This window comes from Neofelis nebulosa, chromosome 2 (assembly GCF_028018385.1).
Source record: "Neofelis nebulosa isolate mNeoNeb1 chromosome 2, mNeoNeb1.pri, whole genome shotgun sequence".
NCBI lineage: Eukaryota > Metazoa > Chordata > Mammalia > Carnivora > Felidae > Neofelis > Neofelis nebulosa.
The window spans coordinates 149628309-149650580 of record NC_080783.1 but is presented as its reverse complement, the minus strand read 5'-3'; the positions used below and the strand labels follow the sequence as shown (position 1 = coordinate 149650580).

The 22272-nt window shown below is 34.8% G+C and overlaps 1 protein-coding gene across 5 annotated transcripts in view; it reads right to left on the bottom strand.

Moving 5' to 3' along the window:
* The window catches only part of COL24A1 (collagen type XXIV alpha 1 chain), a 403184-nt gene that overhangs the window by 278543 nt on the left and 102369 nt on the right, over nt 1-22272 (bottom strand). For all 5 annotated transcript variants that reach the window (XM_058716744.1, XM_058716741.1, XM_058716742.1 and 2 more), the window contains 7 exons: nt 17290-17343; nt 15036-15080; nt 9356-9409; nt 9234-9278; nt 8932-8985; nt 8617-8670; nt 4026-4079 (listed from right to left, as the gene is read on the bottom strand). In XM_058716744.1, coding sequence (XP_058572727.1) covers nt 4026-4079; nt 8617-8670; nt 8932-8985; nt 9234-9278; nt 9356-9409; nt 15036-15080; nt 17290-17343 — 360 coding nt within the window. The remainder of the gene's footprint in view (nt 1-4025; nt 4080-8616; nt 8671-8931; nt 8986-9233; nt 9279-9355; nt 9410-15035; nt 15081-17289; nt 17344-22272) is intronic.

Below are 22272 nucleotides of genomic sequence, written 5' to 3'. Positions count from 1 at the left end.
AATTTGACAATAAACTTCATATTAAAAAAACTGAAAAACAAGCAAACAAATATGGTATATTTGAAAGTTGCTGAGAGTAGATCTTAAGCATTTTCACCAGAAAGAAATTAAAGAGTGAACTATGGAAGGTGATGTATATGCTGATTATATTCATCTTGGTAATCATTTCACAATGTATTCTACATATCAAATCATTACATTATATACTTTAAGTATATACAATCATATTTTTAATCTAAGGAAGAAGAGATTCACATAAGTGAATATTTCACTGTTTTGGCCAGTAGGACATTCAGACTCAAATTTACAATACAGTTCCAATAAAAAGTATTGGACTTTGTGGCTATATTTTGGGAAGATGGTTTTTTCAACCTCAGCTGAGTTCTTAATACAGCTCAGGAATTATTTTATAAGTCTCTAGTTACTTCCCCACTTACTCTTCACAAATCTACTCAAGCACCCTCTTTCTGGATGCACCCAGTCCTCTTAGTCTTGGGATTGTCTCATATTTATAAAGAAAACAGAATCTATCCTATTTGATCTCTTTCAACGTCTTTCTCCTTTTAAACCAAATCCCTACACTTGTGCTAGGCATAATACATTTATTCTTGTTCTTCCTTGCTTTTTAGAGAAATGTGAATTTGGGTGCAACATTCAAGTTTTATAGTGATTGGTTCTCACCCAGTACTAAATATTTTTTAATTTCCAAAGTGGTTTTTTTTCTTTTCTCTGTGCTTTTAAGGTACCAAAGTTTATCTTATTGCCTTTAAATTGTTAATTTAAAACCGATTGCACTGTAGACAGAGAATGTAGCCTTCGGGGTGAATGTCCAGGTGTAGTATTTTCAAACCTTGTTTCATATATTCTCCCTAAATGATTTCATCTGTTAACAGCTGCTTCATCTAATACCACTATGTGGATGACAACAAATAATTATCTCTAGTCCTATTCTCTTCTGAGTTTCAGGTCTATAGTTTTCTGTACACTTATGAGACTAATTTCCTATATGTCCAACAGGCTCTGCAATCCTAACAATCTCAAAACCAAAGCATTATCTCTACCCCTCTGAATATCTTCCTCCTTCTCCCTTTTTACTATTTTTAGACTGGTAATCCCAGGGGCACCTGGGTGGCCTAGTCGGTTAAGCGTCTGGCTTTGGCTTAGGTCATGATCTCACTGTTCGTGGGTTCAAGCCCTGTGTTGGGCTCTGTGCTGACAGCCCAGAGCCTGGAGCGTGCTTCGGATTCTCTGTCTCCCTCTCTCTCTGCCCCTCCTCCACTTGTGCTCTGTCCCTCTCTCAAAAATAAATAAACATTAAAAAAAATTTTTTTTAGAATGGTGATCCCACTTTCTACCCAACTTTTCAAGCAAGAAACATTAAAATTGTCTCTTATTGCTCTCTTACACAAACTAAATGAACAGAACTGAGTGGTTCAAGTGCTGTGAATTGTATATCCTAATTATTTCTGGAAGCCATCCTCTCTTCTCTGTTTTAACAGGCTCTCATTATTTATAGCCTGGTCTTGCCTTACTTATCCTCCTAAATAGCCTCCAATTAGTCTTCTCACCTCTCCCTTCTTTCTTTTTTACCTTTGTGCTCCTGCTACCATGCATCTGTTGAAAACACAAGTCTGATGATTTCATTCCCCTTGCTTAAAAATCTTTGATCATTGCCTATAGTATAAAGTCTAAATTTAGCACTACATATAAAACCCCTTATCTGAGAAAAGTCATGTACTATACAGGTAGAAACTTTTGAGTCTTGATACAATATTAAACATACTATTGTAAACTCTTAGATCTGCAATTCTATCAAAAGCCTAATGTTGAGAGGGATTTGGATAAAAGTGTTGCCTCATATAACTGCCTATACATTATATTCTTACATTTAAAAAAGTATGATCTTTAGATTAGGCCCCTTTCCCAAAAAAACCTTGGCCAATTATGAGAATACAGGTTACATCTTTGGCTCAATGAAAACATTTAATGCAGCTGAGCAGGAGGAATGGGTACAGTCTGACAAGGTTAGAGCTCAGGACTTTGTATTAGTAGTGCAAAAATCAAGACAATGAGACAATGTTTTGAATGATGATTGCAAATCATTAAATCTCTAAGGCAACAGAAAAAGAAAAGAAACATCTTTGGAAGACCAAGTAATAAGTAAAAACATGGCCCATGCATCCATCCTTTAACCTAGCTTTAGGAAAAAGAAGAAAATGATCCCAAACCATACTGATTATAAGGCAGTGACACAGTCCTTCTTAGCATGCAACCTATCTGTAACTGTTACAATAGAACAACCCACGTTCAAAGGCACCTGGGTGGCTCGGTAAGTTAAGTGTCCAACTTCAGCTCCATTATGAGCTCATGGTTCGTGAATTCAAGCCTCACATCGAACTCTGTGTTGATGGCTCAGAGTCTGGAGCCTGCTTCAGATTCTGTGTGTGCGTCTCTCTCTCTCTGCCTCTCCCTGCTTGCACTCTGTGTGTGTCTCTCTCAAAATGAACATTAAAAAATTTTTTTTAAAAAGAACAACCCATGTTCATAATAAATCATCTTTAAGGCTAGTAAAAGATAAATTAGGTCTGTATCCTCAGTATGAGAAGACAGGTAAATAGAATTCATTCCAGGCAGGTTTTCATGAAAAATTATTAAAAGCAAACAGGCTCATAAAATATATAAAGTTATATTAATGTGTTAATTACTATTTTAATTATCTGTTAATAATTACTTCAATTACTCAAAACAATTTCTTTCTTTCCAGAATGGTGACATCAATATAGTACTGTATTTTATCTCCTACTATATCCCTATTAATAAAACTAGGTACAATGTAGATTTTTAGATTTTTGAACTACCAATATGCAATGTGTTTTTAAATTAGACAATAAGTAGTAATAGGCATTGACTGAAGAAATCAACCAACGCTGAAAGACAGCTGCAGGGTAAGAAGTAGATTTTATGGTTTACAAAGAGAGGGAGAAAGCATCAGTAGAATGCTATTTCTAGAAATTCTGCCTACTACTCTGACACCGAGGGGATTTAATTGCTCTGATTTATTTATTCTGAAGCCAAATTCATTTTCTCAGCTTTATTGCTGCATCTATGACTCTGAATTAGATGTGTATGTGTATGTATAGGTGTATATATGTATTTTTGGCTTATATTTCTGAATATATGTATTTTTGGCTTATATTTCTGAATTAGAGTGAACTTCAGAAGTTATCTCCATGTGGTATATATCTCTGACTCATAAAATGATTTTAAAAAATTTTTTTAATGTTTATTCATTTTTTGAGAGACAGAGATAGAGTGGGGGAAGGGCAGAGAGAGAGGGAGACACAGAATCCGAAGCAAGTTCCAGGCTCTGAACTGACAGCACAGAGCCTGACGTAGGGCTTAAACTCACAGAACATGAGATCGTGACCTGAGCTGAAGTCGGACACTTAAACGACTGAGCCACCCAGGCACCCCAACTCATAAAATGATTTTTAAAAAACTAAAATGTTTCATCTAAGAACCTTGTGTTCTATGTGAACTTGCAGGAAAAAAAAAAAAAGACACTCCAGATCAAGCATTCAGCCAAAGTCAAAATTTCAAAGAATAAACAAGTAAATTTGATATATGTACTACAGACTTAATTGTATTTATTCTAGAATATGAGATCCAAATGATATATGCATATAACAAAAATTGGAAGCATTTTGCATTAAAAATTCAGTGGAGCTTATCCTGAAATTTGATTTTAAACCCCAAGTATGTGTTATTATAGTTATTGTTCAGAATAAATAAATCAGCTGTGATCTAATAAAGACAATAATGTGGTTAATACCCTTCTAGTTCCTTGGGATCACTGTTGCATACTTTCTGATAGAGGAGAAAAAATTTAATACAAACTATTTACAAAGATATAAACTTTAAAGAGAATCTTTCTTAAGCCTATTATGTAAAAACATGCTTTACAAGCAAGTTTAATTTTTTTCAACTTTTATTTCAAATTTGTTATCTTCCAACCAACATTTTACCTCTGGTCCTGGAGGGCCACATGGTCCTTGGGGTCCTGGGTCACCCATTTGGCCCTAAAATGGGGGTGAGAGTCAGTGTATAAGCATTAACCTAATAAATACAAGTTAAAATGGAGACAGACATATGGTAAGCAAACAAATCAATGTATTATACCACACAAAATTATAATGACTTTTTAGCAAACAGCACTCAATATATTATGTCAAACAAGGTTGTAACTACCATTCAGAAAGACTTAATTTGTAACCATCATCTCTGTGGAAAACTTACTTTTAAAACATGTATGGGTGTAATATATATTTACTCCTAAGTGCTGGAGATACAAACAAATTACTGAGTTAAGCGCTCAAATCAAGAAGAAAAGTGTGTGTGTGTGTGTGTGTGTGTGTGTGTGTGTGTGTGTGTGTGTTATCCAGAGATAATAAAGTTTGACTCAACAAGGTAGAGGACTCTAGATGAGGAGTTACTTTTATAAATAACCAGAGTCCTGGGACTATCCCTGAAAATTCCTCTTTCCGTTGATACTACAAGGGGCCCGATTTAGCAATCAAGAATTATGTGGATTTAAGTCCTTGTTGCTTAATCTCTATTAGCCTCAGTTTCCTCACTAATAAAATAGGAAAATAATGCTAACAGTATTAGCATTGTTACAGAGTCATTGTGAGGATTAGAGACAATACATGCAAGGTTCTTAGCACAGTGCCTGGCACATAGAAAGTACTCACTAAATGTTAACCAATTCTATAACCATTAATTATTCCCTTCATGTCCTCTATCCTTTCCTGGATGATACCTATAATTCCTAGATTGTTTGATCATTATATTAAAATGCTGAGGATTTCTTTTCAATATCTCTGAAGCCATTTTCTGACTTCATTTTCTGACTTCATTTTCTGACTTTCATTTGGATTAACGAAGTGAAATCAGGGCCAGAGAGAAGATTCAGAGGAGAGACAAGTGGTCATAAAGCCTGAAACTAGAAAGGGCTGGCAATGTTCTCAAGAGATTGAAGTATAGAACAGGGGGGGACCAGTAGTCTAATACCCTTGTTTTCTTAAGAGAAACTGTTGAATTCATTATTTCTGTCACATGAGATTTCTATTCAAGTTTCAGATTTGACTTAATAGGCCTCAGATTACATAGAAATACAAGATATAGTATGCATTTATTCACATCTTAAGAAGTAAAGCACCATTTTCCATAAGCACTAAATTCATTCTCATACATTGCTTAGATATCTGAGTTTCAGGACATAAAACAGTACACAATGAAACTACTGCAATCAAATTTAGAGAAAATTAATAGTATTACATAAAACTTCATTTAAGTTCTCCTAAGTAAACAAAATCATCATCTGTCATAATCAATATCTAGAGGAGGCTTACATTATTAAAATGGCAAGTACCTCTCTTAAAGAGATAAAGATAGAGCTCTCACTGGAGACCTCTGGTGGCAAAAAGCAAACCAGAAGCTAAATTTACAAGCTGTGAAGGAAAAATACCTACGAGGTCTTTGTTTTCAGAAACACTAATCGACAACCAGATACTTAAAAACACACATTTTGGAATAATTTCGTTCATTCTTCAGAATAAATCTTCACTTTGAAAAACTTCAGCTGGAAGTTTCCTTAAATGTCAAGTCTCTTTTATAAAAACTGAGCTTTCAAGTAAGTTTTAGACAAGGGAGTGATGATTACATACACCTGTATAATTGACAGCAACTTCTAGTCAAATCTATGGAAAGAACATAATAATTGTCTTTGTTTTTTTTTAATTTAACATTTATTTATTTTTGACAGAGAGAGACAGAGCATGAATGGGGGAGGAACAGAGAGAGAGAGGGAGACACAGAATCCAAAGCGGCTCCAAGCTGTGAGCTGTCAGCACAGAGCTTACCCCAATAATGTCTTTGTTCTAAGGAAAGAATATTTCTTAACTTCTGATTGGTAGTTTTCTCTAGTTTTTAAATGCTTGTAGAGCAAAAGCTTCCTTATTGCAAATATAAAAAGCCTTCCAAATCAGGACATTCCTTCTTTTAGCTTGTAAATACTCTTTCACGTTACAACTTAGATTCATTTGGGGAAAAAAAAGTCACTAATGTCATCATCTTAGATAATAGAAAACCCAAAGTAGGAGATATAAAATAAGAAAGACATCCTTATGACTATGGCATTCTTTTCATGCTAGTAAACAAATGATTTAGATAGGCACTAACTTGTATAGTTTCTTTTTAATAGATTGAGTGCAAGCAATTTTTCATCCAACAACTGTCTCCTTCCATAACTGGGAAAAGTTTCCAGGTCAAACCTCTACAAGTTTTGTCTACTCATAAGATATAAACAAGTAATAAATAAAGTTAGAAACTAAAGATTCTCACAAATATTAATTCTTAAGTTTTTATCCTATCTTTGGTCTGATATATAATTTTTTTCAAAGATTTGATAAAACAAAAAAATGGTCAAGTATCTCCTACCAAAGTCCCTGCCGACATTAAAAAATGTGGTTTTTTTTTTTACCAGAATAATATAGAAAGGTACAAAATGAACAAGCAAAAAGCCTCATTCTTATCATCTTATGCTCCCTGAATCACTGCCCTAAAACACACATTAGAGTTGGTTCTGGTGATTTATTCCAGGAAAAAAAAAATTAAGGTTTTTAAGACCATGTGTTAAAGATGAGACAGGTTCTCTGCCTTTTCTGTAGCTGAGACTAGAGAAATGCTGGCAAACACTATCCCTGAGAGAGGCAACTAAAGAGTCACAGATTTGCAAGGAACCTTAAATATGATATAGTCTCTCAGTTTAAACAAGAAATTGGATATCACAGTGGTTAAATGCCCTGGGTGATAGCAAGTCAGGGCTGGGACTAAAATCTAAGTCTCTGTTTCTCAGACCAGTATATCCCTCCCTGCCCAGCAATAAACATGTTATCAATACAAACTGTCAAAAAGTAAGGGGAGGGGGAGACATTAAAAAGGTTTACTTTGTATAAGTATGTGAAGCATAACAGAATATTGGTATCATTTATTACTTAGTATTGTCCTTAGAAAATGTCTTGTACCAGCTCCTTTTATTATTATCAGAAGTCAGAAAACCCTCACACAATGAACAATGAAAATACAAGAAGTTAGGGTCTTACTTTGCCAACCATTGCAGATACGGTAAGTTCCTGTTACGTGGTTTAGAATCATCCTTGAGTAAAGGCTTTCTGCTAGCTTCATGACCTACTCTCATGTCCCTTATTTATGCACTTTGTAACTTCTAATATTCAACTGCTGAGCACAAGTCTGGGTACATGACTGACCAGGTATACCCTGAGTCTGAGGCAAAAAACTAAGAAGAGCAAAGCTTACCATTAGACAAACAGATGTCATTAGACAAACAGATGCTGAAAACGGTTCTGTGGAATAAATAATTCCTGAGAGATGTACATGAAATGCTTGCACTGTTAGAAGCCAGACAGAATGGGGTATATAAAGTACTGTAACTTAAAGCTGCTTGCATCTGACAAAAAAACAAACAAGCCTGACATAGGAGGGTAGAGTTAGAGGGAACACGATGATTTGCTCAGGAAAACAATAATCTTTTTTAAAATGTACATTTTAATGTTTTTTAATAAATTATAATTTTCCGTCTAACTTTTTCTATCTACGATCACCTTCACCTTCATAGAGTTGTAAACAATATTAAAATCCTAAAACAATCTTAAAATGTTAAATTCTCAGACAGTATGGCACAGTGGCTAAGTGCATGAGCTCTGACATAGGTGATTACCTGGGTTTTCCCAGGTGGCCACCAACTAACTACGAAAACTTGGGCAAGTTGTTCAACTTTATGTCTCAGTTCCCCTAATCTGTAAAATAAGAATAATAATAGTACCAACTTTATGTGATTTATGTAAAGATTAAATTAGAGGCATAGACTTTCGAAGTGACTGGAACTTTGTAAACACTCAGTAAATCTTAAATATAATAATTTTTATGATTTTTAATATATAGAGACATACTTTTAACTCATGTTTTAATCATTGTTTAAGTGATTTTAATTACTCAGTAATTTTAGTTGTATACTTTGTTGGGTTTTGTGTTAACTACAGTATAAGGTATCCTTTCTTTTCAACTAATTGATGCCCAAAGATTAAAAAAAAAGACAAAGAACTAGAATATTTTTGCTCACAGAGTGTGACATGCTATCTTTTCTTCACAATACTTTTTTTTTAATGAAATACATTGGAATGAAAGATATTTGGAAAAATTAAAATAGTATTTAAGGTGTTTTATATTTTCTGTTTTAAACATCCCATGTTTACTTGAAATACTATCCATGATAGATCAACCAAGATCTTTAGGGTTCTCAGAAATTTGGCTTGGCCTGGGATGGGGGGAGGGGGCAGGAGGATGAGGTCCAATACTCTGTGGAATGTGAGCTGAAAACTTCAAGGATTAGCTGTACCCTAAAAACTGAAGAGAAAACAATGCCAGCCTGGTAGGCTTATATCTTCTTATATTCCACTAATACCAACAATTGTCAAGACTCCTGCCATGCTGTGCACTTTGTGAATCATAAAGAACAAAGCAAAAGTTCAAACCTACTGAAGGTCCTGGCTTTCCTCTCATCCCTGGTGGTCCTGGAACACCAACAGCACCCTAAAAGAAGAGAATATTAGAGGAAAGATAGAAACTCTTACACCAAAAAAGGCAGATGTGCCTCTATGTACGAATTACTTAAAAAATTCATGGAATTAATCCAAGAAAACTGAGAAACAAGACATGTAAAACCATATTGATACCATATCCTAATAAACTACATGGTTAAAGTAATGATTATTCCTTTCTTTTCAAAGAATTTATACTTTTGCACGGACTTTTTTTTGTACTTCTATAAACTTAATGGTAAAAAAAAGTTACCTTGTCTCCAGGATACCCTGGTTCTCCTGGCTCTCCTGCAATGCCTTGCTCACCCTAGAGGGCACAATTTTATACAAAGACATTTAAGCAACACAAACATGGCAATATTATACGAAAGTACAAATGTTTATGGAAGAACAGCTTCTTTATTTTTCCTACTTCTGAGAAAAATTGTATAACTGACAGTACAGATTGGATCCCATATATAAAAACAAAATATTTTATAAGTTGTGTTGACTGAAAAGAAAAAAAATAAATGTGATAAGAAATTAACTCTATGATAATGTAAATATTTAAATCACCTTATCACCTTTGATTCCAGGTAGGCCCTTATTCCCGGAAAGACCCTGAAAAAAAGAGGAGATGTTTTGTGACATTGTAGAGAAATTAAAGAGAGATATCCATTATGTAGACACAGACATACCACAGGGCCAGGAATTCCAGAAGGTCCAAATGGTCCAATAGGGCCAACACTGCCCTGAAATGCAGTAAGACAGAAAGGCATCATTAAGCATACACGAGGATTAGAAAGAGAATAATGTAAACTTGATTAATTAACCCAGAACAGTTTGTCTCACTAAGTTCCTACATGTGCCTTGTTCTTCCACAATTTCTTTTTCTCTCCACATGTATAAATCATACCAATCTTTGAAACCTCAGTGAGGTCATTCTACTCCCGGAAGCCTATTCATACTGGTCAAGGCCACAAGGATCCTCCCTTTCCTTTAGCCCCTAAAATGCTCAACTGTCCATAACATTCATCTTGAAATATTTCTCCAACTAGCTAAAATCTTGAAGACAAGGGAAATATTTTAGTGCCATGTTCTCGGGATGTATTTGATAAATACTTCATTTGATCATCTTATATTTTTATTTCACCCATTTATTCAGGAAATACTTTTTGGGCAGTTATTATGTTCCAGGCATTCTAATGATTTTATTTCATGATCTGAAATTTGCAGAATGATAAAATACCATAATCTCAGGGATAAGCTGAGTACTGAATGAGACTACTCTTCTGGGCTTCTCTCATTCATTCACCATTTAACATTTGTTGGGCATAACATGTACACAGACACTGTAGAAGTGTTGAGGAAACAGATGAAAGAGACATGGTCAGCAATGCCAAGGTTCTCAGTTTAGTGCTCCAATGCAAGATCTCTCAAAAACATAACTACCACTATCATCTCCTGTAGGTAAGTGCCTTAGAAAAACTCCTCAAATACTTCATCTTAGAAGACAAAGGACAGTAGCCACAATAAGGGTATTTGAAAGTAAAATTTTAAAAAAATGGCTTGGGGATCACTTATAAGTTTTGTGTCAATGACACCTTCATTTTCCTTCTTTCTCTTACTACCTCCCTGTGCCTGGCTTCAAAGAACAAGTTGCTTTAAACCTCCCTTTTATGGTTCCCAAATGCTAAGAAACTCTTAAAGGTATATGTATCACAGTGCTAAAAAATGGTGCTCCTTTTAGTTATAATTCAAATTTCTCAGGAAAGCATCCCAGACCCTCGCTATTAGGTTTCCACCAACTCTCCTAGTTTTCTCTATTTCCATTTGTCCTTACTCCTCCTTTACGTCTCCCTCCTCCAAATCCTACATTCTAACCACAATGGACTGTTTTCCATTGTCTGAACATGCTCTCTGCTCTCTCTTTTCACATGCTCCAAGCCTTTGAAGATACAGTGACCAATACTGAAATGGCCTTCTACTGCACTTCACTAGTGAACTAGCAATATACTGCACTATATACTTCCCCCCCGTCTCAAGACTGAGATCTTGCTACTTGTAACACCCATGGATGGACCTTTTACCCTAGGGTAAAATCCTAAGTAAAATAAAGAAAGTCAAATGCCATATGATTTCACTCATACATGGGATTTAAAAAACAAAACAAATGAACACAGAAAAAAAAGAGACAAACAAAAAACAGACTCATAAATACAGATAACAAACTGGTGGTTGCTAGAGGGGAGGTGGGTGGGGGGATGGCTGAAATAGATAAAAGGGATTAAGAGTACATTTATGATGAGCACTGAATAATGTATAGAATTGCTGAATCATTATATTGTATGCTTGAAACTAATATAAAACTCTATGTCAATTATACTTGAGTAAAAAAAAAAAACTAAAACAGTGATTCTAGAGCTCTATCTCCCAACACCAAAGAGCATTTCTAATAGTCTACATTTATAGAATACAAATTTCAGAATGGAAAATATGACATCTTTACTTCTAAGTGACTCCGAAAGTCTGTGAAATATAACTAAGATAAATTATTTCCAACATGTTTAATCCTGAAATATATGAGACTGTGAGAAGTAAGGAGTAATACTTTCCAACTTAATAAACAGATATGCAATATTAATACATCCCTGACAAATTCTGTCAGTAGGAACAATTGTTCTTATAATTACAGTGGCTAGTTTATGCAAAGTTCATAGCTTTAAAAATTATGAGAGTTTCAAAAAATACAATAAACATTTCTGTTTGGAAATTATGTGGCAATAATCTATGCAGGTATGGAAAAATATAAGCAAATAAACAAATACTTCTTTTTCATCCTGCTGGGTTTTTTTATAGGCAATAATATTATTAACTTTGTTTCAGTAAATATATCACTGTGTGGAGTCTAGTATCTTCAGATGAATGTACTTTGTATGCATAATCTACTATTTTACTTTTTAGTGACTCTAAAAGAGAAATCACAAAATAGTAAGTGTTGAAAAATATCAAAGTACATACATGTTATAGAAGATTTAGCAAAATAGAGAATTAAAAAGTAAAATGGTATGGATGTAGAAACCTCCAAGAGACATCAAACATTTTGTGGTATGTTACAAGTTGTGTGGAAAATCCTAGTCCTGAAAAACGATGGCTTTCTGAAAGCAACCATGACAGGCTAAGAGCAGTTTTCAGTTCCACAAGGAAAATCTGAAGGCCTTCAGCACCCTCTCCCTACCATACTCCTTTTCCATGAGAAGATGGAGCAGACAGGAGAAATACTTCCACGTATGGCAGCTTAGCTGTCTGGGATATAGCACCAAAGGGAGAAGAGCCTCCCACAGAGCCAGAAATAATAAAGAACTTTCGAGTCAAAGTGAGTCAAAGAAAGAGAGCTTAAGGATAGGCTCTTCGAATAAAACCAGCAGCCTCTAGCCAATTAGAGCTCATATGAGTGAGCACAGTGTAGGGAAGACTGTGCAACCACACCCACCCACACTCACAGGTTAAGAAAGCAAATGACAATGACAACAAGTTGCATGGAAAAAATCACTTAGAGAAAGCTATATTATCTCTTGTCGGAAACTATACTTCCTGTATGAAAACAAGCAGATGTAGGCTTGCAGATAAACTGGGTGAGCAAACTGTTTATTCTGAAATATAAAGGTTCTGTATCATCTTTCCCAATTATCTCCAAAACCTCAGCTCCTTCCATTCTGCTCCTATCCCTCCATACTTCTTAGGCTGCAATCCTCCAACTCCTCTTTGCATTTCCCAAACATTTCATTTTTTCCACTTCTTTTGTGCATTTAAGGATTCTTCTGCCTAAAGAGCCCTTTTCCTGTTTCTACTCCATTCCACTCATGCACAAATTTCAAGATACGGTTAAAACACATCTCTTTTGCGAAGACTCCTCTCTCAAGATAACATAAATTGCTCCTTTCTCACTGGTTTTTAGTCCATGATGGCAGTGATCACATTATATGACATTGCTTATTTTTCCTTCTATTCCACTATATTATAATGTTGCTAAAAATGGAAATCTTGTTTGTAGTTTTAGGCCTAGCAAAAATCTAGTTCAGCATTTGATACATAGAAGATGCTCACATTATGTGGATTAAAAAATTTAATAAATTTAAAATGGAGGTAGAAATACCTGCTTTATCTACTTTACATCTCATGGAAGAACAAATGAGATATGTGTGTGAAAAGTATAAAGTACTATCCATATCAATGTAGAGATGAGGATTACAAAGATGACTGTTAGTATCATCAGCCATTTTCTCTTCTCTAGGACCTCTTCCCATCTACCACAGGGTAAATTGAGAAAGAGAAAGGACAAAACAAAAACAAAAACAAAAAAACACAGTCATTTTTACTAAGCACTATTATGTGTTAGAACTGTGCTAAGTCCTGGAACTGAAAAATGAGTAAGAGTTCAGTGTTAGATGCAAAAGGAGAGGAAAGTGTTTCCGGCAGACAAACAAGTGCAAAGGCCATATCATAGGAAGGCTGCATGGCATCTGAGAATAAACAATTTTGCTAGTGTACAAAGTATGTTCTCAGGGTGCAGATGAGAACCAAGATAGTCTGGACATGCTAAGAATTTTGGTCTTAAACTTCAGCAAAATAGCAGAAGCATGTGAGCTAACCAACTGATAGGTTAAAGGAAGAATGCAGAAAGAGTATCTTTGGAATCCAACTCCCTTCCCCAGCTTCCTTTCTCTCCCCATTGGGAAGGCCACTGACTACCACCTAGGGGTTTGATCCTATTCTAAGTTCTGAGGAATAAAAATTAGTCCTTTGGATTTTACCTTCACATAGAGCTTCTCATGAAGCCTAAAGAAAACTCTTAAGATAAATGGCATTCATTTTAAGGTGATATAAGTTTTAAGGAGGCGGTGTAGCACATGGGTAGGATTTTGGACTCTGGATTTGGATCACCTGGCTTCAAATCTAGGCCTAACACTCAGAACCTGAGTAGTCTTGGCTTGTTCTGAGAGTTAAATGACCTAACATTAAGACTAGCACATGGAAAATACTAAATAAAAGTGAGATATTATTGCTGATTTTATTATTATACTAATAGTATCATGTAAAAGAAAAGTTTAAATGTTATAGACTTAACTCAGGTTCTCTGACTCTTAATTCTCTACTGTTGCCAGCCCCAAATGGCAAGTTAAAACTTATTATGCTGATTTTTTCTATAGTTCCAATAACTGAATTCCTGATTTATTCCTTTGGTCAAGTTGTCACCTTCTGCCTTTGGGTAGTTAGGTTGGTCAGGGGTGGGGTGTGTGTGGGAATTTAAATGTAGAGTCAGAAGACCTGTGTTCAAGTTCAAGCTAAAAATAATGTGGCTGTTAATTATGGCATAAAACTCTGGAGTCTTAATTACCTACTTCACGTGTTAAAGCAAGCTCTAAGTTGATTTTTAGGGAAAATCTTACCTCTGCTCATGGTTATTTCCTATTTTTATATGGATACATAGTTTACTTTTAAGATTCTATTTTCATTAGGCTACTTACAGTTCATAAAAGTGTGTCAAACATGCCTTTAGCTCAGCTGGATGTTAAGCTACATGGTTCTAAATTTATATAAAATATCTGCAATTTATATCGCTGTCATGAACCATAAGTTTGACTGACAGAAATATATTTATGAAGACACAGCAGAAATAGCAGTCTAATAGCAGTCTGTTTGCTTCAGTGAATAAACTTTATCAGGTAACTATCTGGAGTACATTGCTTTGGCCTTCATAGAATTGCTTTTACTAAACTGTACTTTGCCTACATCAGAAACTCCAGTGAAACTCAGAGTTAAATTCACTGAATTAAACTGATTACATGGACAAATAATATAGTCACTTATATTATTAGTATAATAAATAAATTGGGCATTAATATGTTTAGCAGCATTAATAAAGTACAACTACTACCTTTTGTTCAGGACGTTTCCTAACCATTTATTCAATTTTATTCCAGAAATAAAGTCTATAGTTACCATGTGCTGTGATGTGGTGTGGTATGGTATTTAGACCCATCTGTATCTATCCAGACCAGATGGTATGAAAGACTATTTCAAAGGAGAGAAGTGGCTGTTCTATGTCATGCATTTGAAGAAACTGAGTCTTAAGTTACCTATTAATGTACATGTGTACACATAAATCTGTAGAAATTTGTTATTGTAGGTTATGATAATGTTTAATTTTTTGATTCATACTACTGGTCTAATTTGCACATCAGGTGGGAAAACACATTTGCGCAAGTCTCATATCCAGCAATGACACCAAAGCATCTCATTTTTCTAAAGATTTTAAAATGCATCTAACAAATATAAACACAATATTTTATAAGAATGATAATAGTTGATACTCACTCTAAGCCCAGGAAATCCTGGAGGGCCAATGCTACCTACAAGTCCCTATATAAAAGAAATGTGCAAAGTTGGTTAAATATGATTCCAGACTATGACGAGTGTTTTCTAAAGACAAAAACTTTTAGGAAAAAAAATAAAATTTTACCCTCTTCTACAGCTAACTTCTGATTCTTCCCTACTCTTCTGTATCCTTCTAAGAAGTGCAAATCTCTGGTGGACGTTTACGTTCTTCAAAAATGCCCTTGGCTCCATGCTTTTGGATGCCAGGACTATGACCTAGCCTAGGATATAGATTGTTTGATGTCTTTTATGTCGCTAATAAAGGAAGTAAAACCCATAAATAGTCAGCATTATAGACATAACCAGCCTGTATATTGTATAAAAGGATAGGTGGTCAGCATATAGAGTTAGAAGAACATTTTCAGATAGTTTAAAACACTCTCTACTCTTGAAGTACAATATTTAGATTCTCTACACTTCAGTTTTCTCATTTACAAAATAGGAAAATAACATTTGCTCTCACTGTTTTAAATCACAATGAAAACTGTCATAATGCATAAAAGGTTTTGAAAAATTTCTCACAAATATAAGAAGTTACCAATACCATTAATTATGCATATAACAAATGAGATTTTAAATCAATATTAATTTTTCCAGTTGATTTGTGATGGTCTTTTGGACTTGTCATTACAGTCCTTATGGTAATTCCTAACCCACTCCATGTCAGTGTCACATCATTTACAAAGTAATGATGATACAAAGTACAAGAACAGCACCTGCCTTTGTAAGTTGTTTTGAAATTAAGGCACAGTATAAAATATAAAGAATTATGAACGAATAAACAAAAAATCCTATGTTAAAGATATTAAAGCCTGAAAATGCTCTTCAAGAAGCATTATATTTAAATAAAGAGTAGATTTCAAAAAGACACATTTTATATATGGTAGAAGTCCAACCCTAACAAACTTCATGTATACTGAATGGACTGACAAAAAAATTAAATAAGATGGCTTCACAGTAGTTATGCAAGTACATAAATGGTATTAAAGAGAAAAGTAAATAATGCTTACTTTATTTTCTATTTTATTTATTTATTTATTTATTTATTTATTTATTTATTTATTTATTTATAGACAGAGACAGTGTGAGTGGGAGAGGGGCAGAGAGATAGAGAGAGAGAAAGAGAGAGAATCCCAAGCAGGCTCTGTGCTGTCAGAGCAGAGCCTGACATGGGGCTTGAACTCACAAAACCGTGAGATCATGACCTAAGCTGAAATAGAGAGTCGAATGCTTAAATAACTGAGCCACCTAGGTGCCCCAATAATGCTTACTTTATTACTCTTGAAATGAAAAGTTCCCCAGAATCAAGGGCAAGAAAAAGATGGTAAACATTCTACTTAAAATATCATTCAGGTTTTTAGCAATTTCTTTGGAGATCAGTTCTACTCTTACCTGCCAAGCCTCACAACAACTAAAACTTTGACTAAATTAACTGAATAAGCTAATAAAGTCATAATTTAGAAAAGCAAATTAAAAAGAAATATTTTCTAACACTTTAAGTATAAATACCTAAATATAGGAACTATTCTCAATTTAGGCTAAACGGGCTTAGTGGTTGACTCTTATTCACCTTAAAATCTTATTAAAAGAGTATGTTCATGGAATAGATTGGGAGGTATTTGCTAGATGCTCTTTGAGAGCAAAAAAGTTTAGATTTTTCTACCTAGCATCAAAAAAACGACGGCCCATCACCATTCTTTGACAATATAATTAATTATAGAATGGTAACCCCCTAACCTGAAAATAATAGCTGAAAAATCCCAAAGGAGAAGATTTCTCTATAAATAGATACATAAAAGTCAGGTAGATCAATGACAGATTTGAGTCAAAAAGCAATCACTGAGAGCACAATTTTTACGTGAGGCTTGTTGGTACATTCATGTACATGAAAGACTTCTCGTCACCCCCAAAATATGTCTTATGTTCATATATTTCTAATATTTTACTTAAGCAGTTACATTTAACATGGCCACAATAATTAATTTTGATGATTATATCCCAAGACAGAACTTACTCAGAACATTTTTATTTTATTTCCCACAATGAAAAATTACAAACTGTAATGTGCACAGAGGTATCAAAGCTTTCTGGCCAATGCTGCTTATGTGAATGTCATAGTGAGGATGGCAAATGTAGGTGCTGGGGCATCTGAGTGATGTCAGATTGCAAGGCTGGACCATCACAGTGTACTCACAGGACTGCCATCAGGGCCAGCAGGGCCTCTGTCTCCAAAGTCACCTGGAAAACCCTGGACCAGGGAAAAAAGAAGAAATGCCATTAAAGCCAACATAGATAAAGAATTCATTTTTGTTCTGTTTACTGCTAAGAAATTTGCTAATAGGAAATATTTATTTCCTAACTTTTAAATTGTAGTGCAAAAATCTTACATTTGTTTTGCATAATACTTCACTGATTTTGTTAAGTATACTATTTCTATGATTTGCAAAAATTATTTTAGATGTCATGTAATATATACAGAAAACTAATTTGAGAAAATATACATTTGTTCATTATTATATAAAGAATCACTGAATGAGAGGGAACATAAAGATTTCTTCCTGAAAAAAAATAAAAATAAATAAAAATAAATAAAAATAAAAACATCAAGAACTTCCATATTTAAAAAAAAAAAAAAAAAAGATTTCTTCCTGACCAATCCATTAGTTCTCTCCACTATTTCATGCTGGTCCTACACGCACACCATAAAGAATAAAATGACTAATGTTATTTAAGTATGTACATAGCACATTTACCATGTGCTAAGGGCTTTAAACAGTTTAATATACACACACTACTTCATTTTATCTTCATAACAGATCAAATTAATGAACATTAATATCCTCATTTTGCATTTGAGAAAACTGGAGCACAAAGAGCTTAAGTCACTTGTACTTGCTAGTGATGAGCAGGACTGAGATTTGAATGGAGAAAGTCTGAACGCAGAGTCATGTTTTTTCTTCTATACTGAATACTTTAGCTCATCATTTCAAGATATGATAAACAGGTAAAAAAATACCATCTCAGTACTGTATTATTGGGGAAAGCCATACTGCACATACATACTGCAACCATAAAATGCGGTGCCACTGAAAATCAAACTTCCTCAATGCCTGCTGAGGAAGGATTCTACGTTGTAAAACTATGAAGGATAGTAAAGTGACACACTTTCTTATTACATAGTCTTTTGTAAAATAACTCAATCACTCGGTTACTTTTACTTTGATACTAAAATTTTTCTGTAAAGATTTGCCACTATACTCATCAACTTTAAAGCTCTCTGTTTGAAGACTACTTTGCAAAATGATTTGTAGGATTTATTATAATCAACATTTTAATAACATTCATTTTTAAATTTGTTATAAGCCTAACAAAAATTGAAGTACATTATTAAAGTCTTATAATCTCTTTATTAGGCAAGCCACTTATTAAATATCTATTTAATAGATTGCCAAAATCACTGGTTCACTAGTACACACATGAATGCACAAAATTTAAAAGACAGTTTAGCAATGGAAAAAAAAGTATGATATATCTAAAACATAATTAACTCATACTAGAAGCAGTTTTTCTTATTCTGTAATCAGAGGATAATGCAAAAACCATCTGCACAGTCAAACATAGTGTAGCCATAACCTCTTCAAAGTCAGTTGAAGTTCAGGCAGGCATTTTGCTTTCCTTGTCCTTGGAAGTCAGATTCTGTTGTCAACAAGCTCACATATCGGCAATACATCATACTATTCGGTATGAGCTAATAATGACATTTCAAAGTATTTATGATGTACAGGTAATGGAAAAAGTAGAGGAAAAATTCTGTAATGAATCTGAAACAGAAGAGATGATTGATTTTTTAGATAGATCATAAGTAGGTTTTTCAGAAAGCTCAGTGAAATAATAAAGACTGGGGCACATTTTGCATGATTCCATGAATGTGAAGCGTCCAGAACAGGCAAATCCACAGACATAGAAAACAGATTAGTGGTTGCCTAAGGCTGGTGGTGCAGGGAGAATTGGGCAGTGACTCCTAGCAAGTACAGGGTTTCTCTCTGGGTGAAGAAAAGATTCTAAAACTAGTCTGACAGCTACATTACTCTGTCAATATAACAACAAGCACTGAATTGTACATTTTATTTTTATTTTTATTTTTATTTTATTTATTTATTTATTTATTTTTTTTAATATATGAAATTTACTGTCAAATTGGTTTCCATACAACACCCAGTGCTCATCCCAAAAGGTGCCCTCCTCAATACCCATCACCCACCCTGCCCTCCCTCCCACCCCCCATCAACCCTCAGTTTGTTCTCAGTTTTTAACAGTCTCTTATGCTTTGGCTCTCTCCCACTCTAACCTCTTTTTTTTTTTTTTTTTTTCCTTCCCCTCCCCCATGGGTTTCTGTTACGTTTCTCAGGATCCACATAAGAGTGAAACCATATGGTATCTGTCTTTCTCTGTATGGCTTATTTCACTTAGCATCACACTCTCCAGTTCCATCCACGTTGCTACAAAAGGCCATATTTCATTCTTTCTCATTGCCACGTAGTATTCCATTGTGTATATAAACCACAATTTCTTTATCCATTCATCAGTTGATGGACATTTAGGCTCTTTCCATAATTTGGCGATTGTTGAGAGTGCTGCTATAAACATTGGGGTACAAGTGCCCCTATGCATCAGTACTCCTGTATCCCTTGGATAAATTCCTAGCAGTGCTATTGCTGGGTCATAGGGTAGGTCTATTTTTAATTTTCTGAGGAACCTCCACACTGCTTTCCAGAGCGGCTGCACCAATTTGCATTCCCACCAACAGTGCAAGAGGGTTCCCGTCTCTCCACATCCTCTCCAGCATCTATAGTCTCCTGATTTCTTCATTTTGGCCACTCTGACTGGTGTGAGGTGGTATCTGAGTGTGGTTTTGATTTGTATTTCCCTGATGAGGAGCGACGTTGAACATCTTTTCATGTGCCTGTTGGCCATCCAGATGTCTTCTTTAGAGAAGTGTCTATTCATGTTTTCTGCCCATTTCTTCACTGGGTTATTTGTTTTTCGGGTGTGGAGTTTGATGAGCTCTTTATAGATTTTGGATACTAGCCCTTTGTCCGATGTGTCATTTGCAAATATCTTTTCCCATTCCGTTGGTTGCCTTTTAGTTTTGTTGGTTGTTTCCTTTGCTGTGCAGAAGCTTTTTATTTTCATAAGGTCCCAGTAATTCACTTTTGCTTTTAATTCCCTTGCCTTTGGGGATGTGCCGAGTAAGAGATTGCTAGGGCTGAGGTCATGAATTGTACATTTTAAAAAAAGGTGAATATTATGGCATGTGAATTAGATCTCAACAGTTTTTCACAAAAAATGAAGACACAATCAGTCTGAACAAGGAGCAGAGAGAAACCATCCTTGGGGACTCACTCAGGATTGCTCTCTGGGACTGATTGGCCCATCCTCATCCAGTAGGAGGAGCTGCTCTCCAGTTCAGGTTTCCATAAAACTAGTGATTTTTACGCCCCAGGAGGGGAAAGGAGGGAGATCAATTCTTCACTTAGAACAAAACCTGCACTAACATAATAAATAATAAATTACTTATTAATTTCAACTACCTATTCTCCTGGTAGTTCAACAAAATATATAATAAATATTAGGTGTTCAACTTGACTTTGCCCCTGAAACAATTTAATTAAACTGCGTAATATCTACTTTTAAAATTTTTATGTACCATTTCTCCTCTCACTTCACTACCCATTAAATGTATCACTTCATTCTTAATTCTCTAGTCTAGACAGAGATCATTTGTTTTATTATTTTTAGTCCTTTGTACATGTTGACCATTGTGTCATCAATTTCCGAAATAATTCCTATTAAATCTAGACACACTTTCCTGTTTAATGAAATACAGCACAGCTAATACCACAAAAAAAAACAAACCATAATTATATTTGGCTATGTACTGGACATTTTATTTTAAAAAACATCATGCCAATGTTTTATGTTGTTAAAAATGCCATTGTTTCCTTTTTATCAGTTGTATTTTGCATGGAATTTATCAATTACATGCATGATTTTTTTTTTTAATCCAGGAGAGGTTCTGTATTCCTTAAATTAGGAACCTAAAAGTTTGCAGCCACAAATCTTCATTGTCAAAAACCTATCTTAAAAGACTCATAGTGAAACATGGAACAATAGTGACAAAACACTTTGTCTTTGAACTTAAAATACAAAAGATAGTTTCTACAGTTTCTTTCTCCACTGGAAAGAATTTGTTATAAAATGCAATACTAGATTTTCTTTCATATTTACCTAGTGGAAAATTATAACCATTAATTTAAATCAAATTGTGCTTCCCTAGAAATATATTCACACTGCCAAAGGATTTAATAACCATTTTCCAGGATTATTGTCCGTAGGGAAGCTTGAGTTTTTCCCTTTCTTGTCCCATTTGCCAATTTCATCAACGTAATAACTGTCTACTAATGGGCAAGCCAGAGTTGCACTGCTCCTTCTGTGTTGTGTATAATTCTCTTTTTTTTTCCATTTTTTCCATTTTCATTGTTTTCATCAGTTATAAAATTTTATTTTATAAAGAATATGACATTCCAGGAAATTCATTTGATTTCTTCAAGTTGTGAAAAATTTTCTTGCTTATTTCCAGTTTGGTCAATATAGTGGACAGACTTTAAGGTGACATCCAATGATTCCAATGCTTTATGTGATACCCACTCTCTGAGTGTGGGTCGGACTATGATTTGCTTACTCTAACCAATAGAGTGCAGCACCGCTGGTGGGATGTCACGGATGTGATTATGTTCTACTATATAAGACTCCATCTTAGCAGCCCGGAACTAAAAACTTCCCTTGTGAGCTTGATAGAGTAAGCAGCTGTGTTGGAGATGCCCACATGGCAGGGAATTGTGAGTGAACTCTAGGAACCGTGGACACTCCATAGGACCTGAGGGTGGCCTATACCCAAGAGCCAGCAAAAATCCAGGGCATTCAATTCCACATCCTTAAAGAAATGAAGTCTTCTCACAACCTGAATGAGGCTGGAAGTGAACTCTCCCCAAGACAAGTCTCCAGATGATCTTGCAGCCAGCTGACACTTTGATTACAGCCTTGAGACCCTGAGCAGAAGACTGGGTTAAGTAGTACCTGGACTCCCTACCCCAGAGAACTGTGAGGAAATAAATGG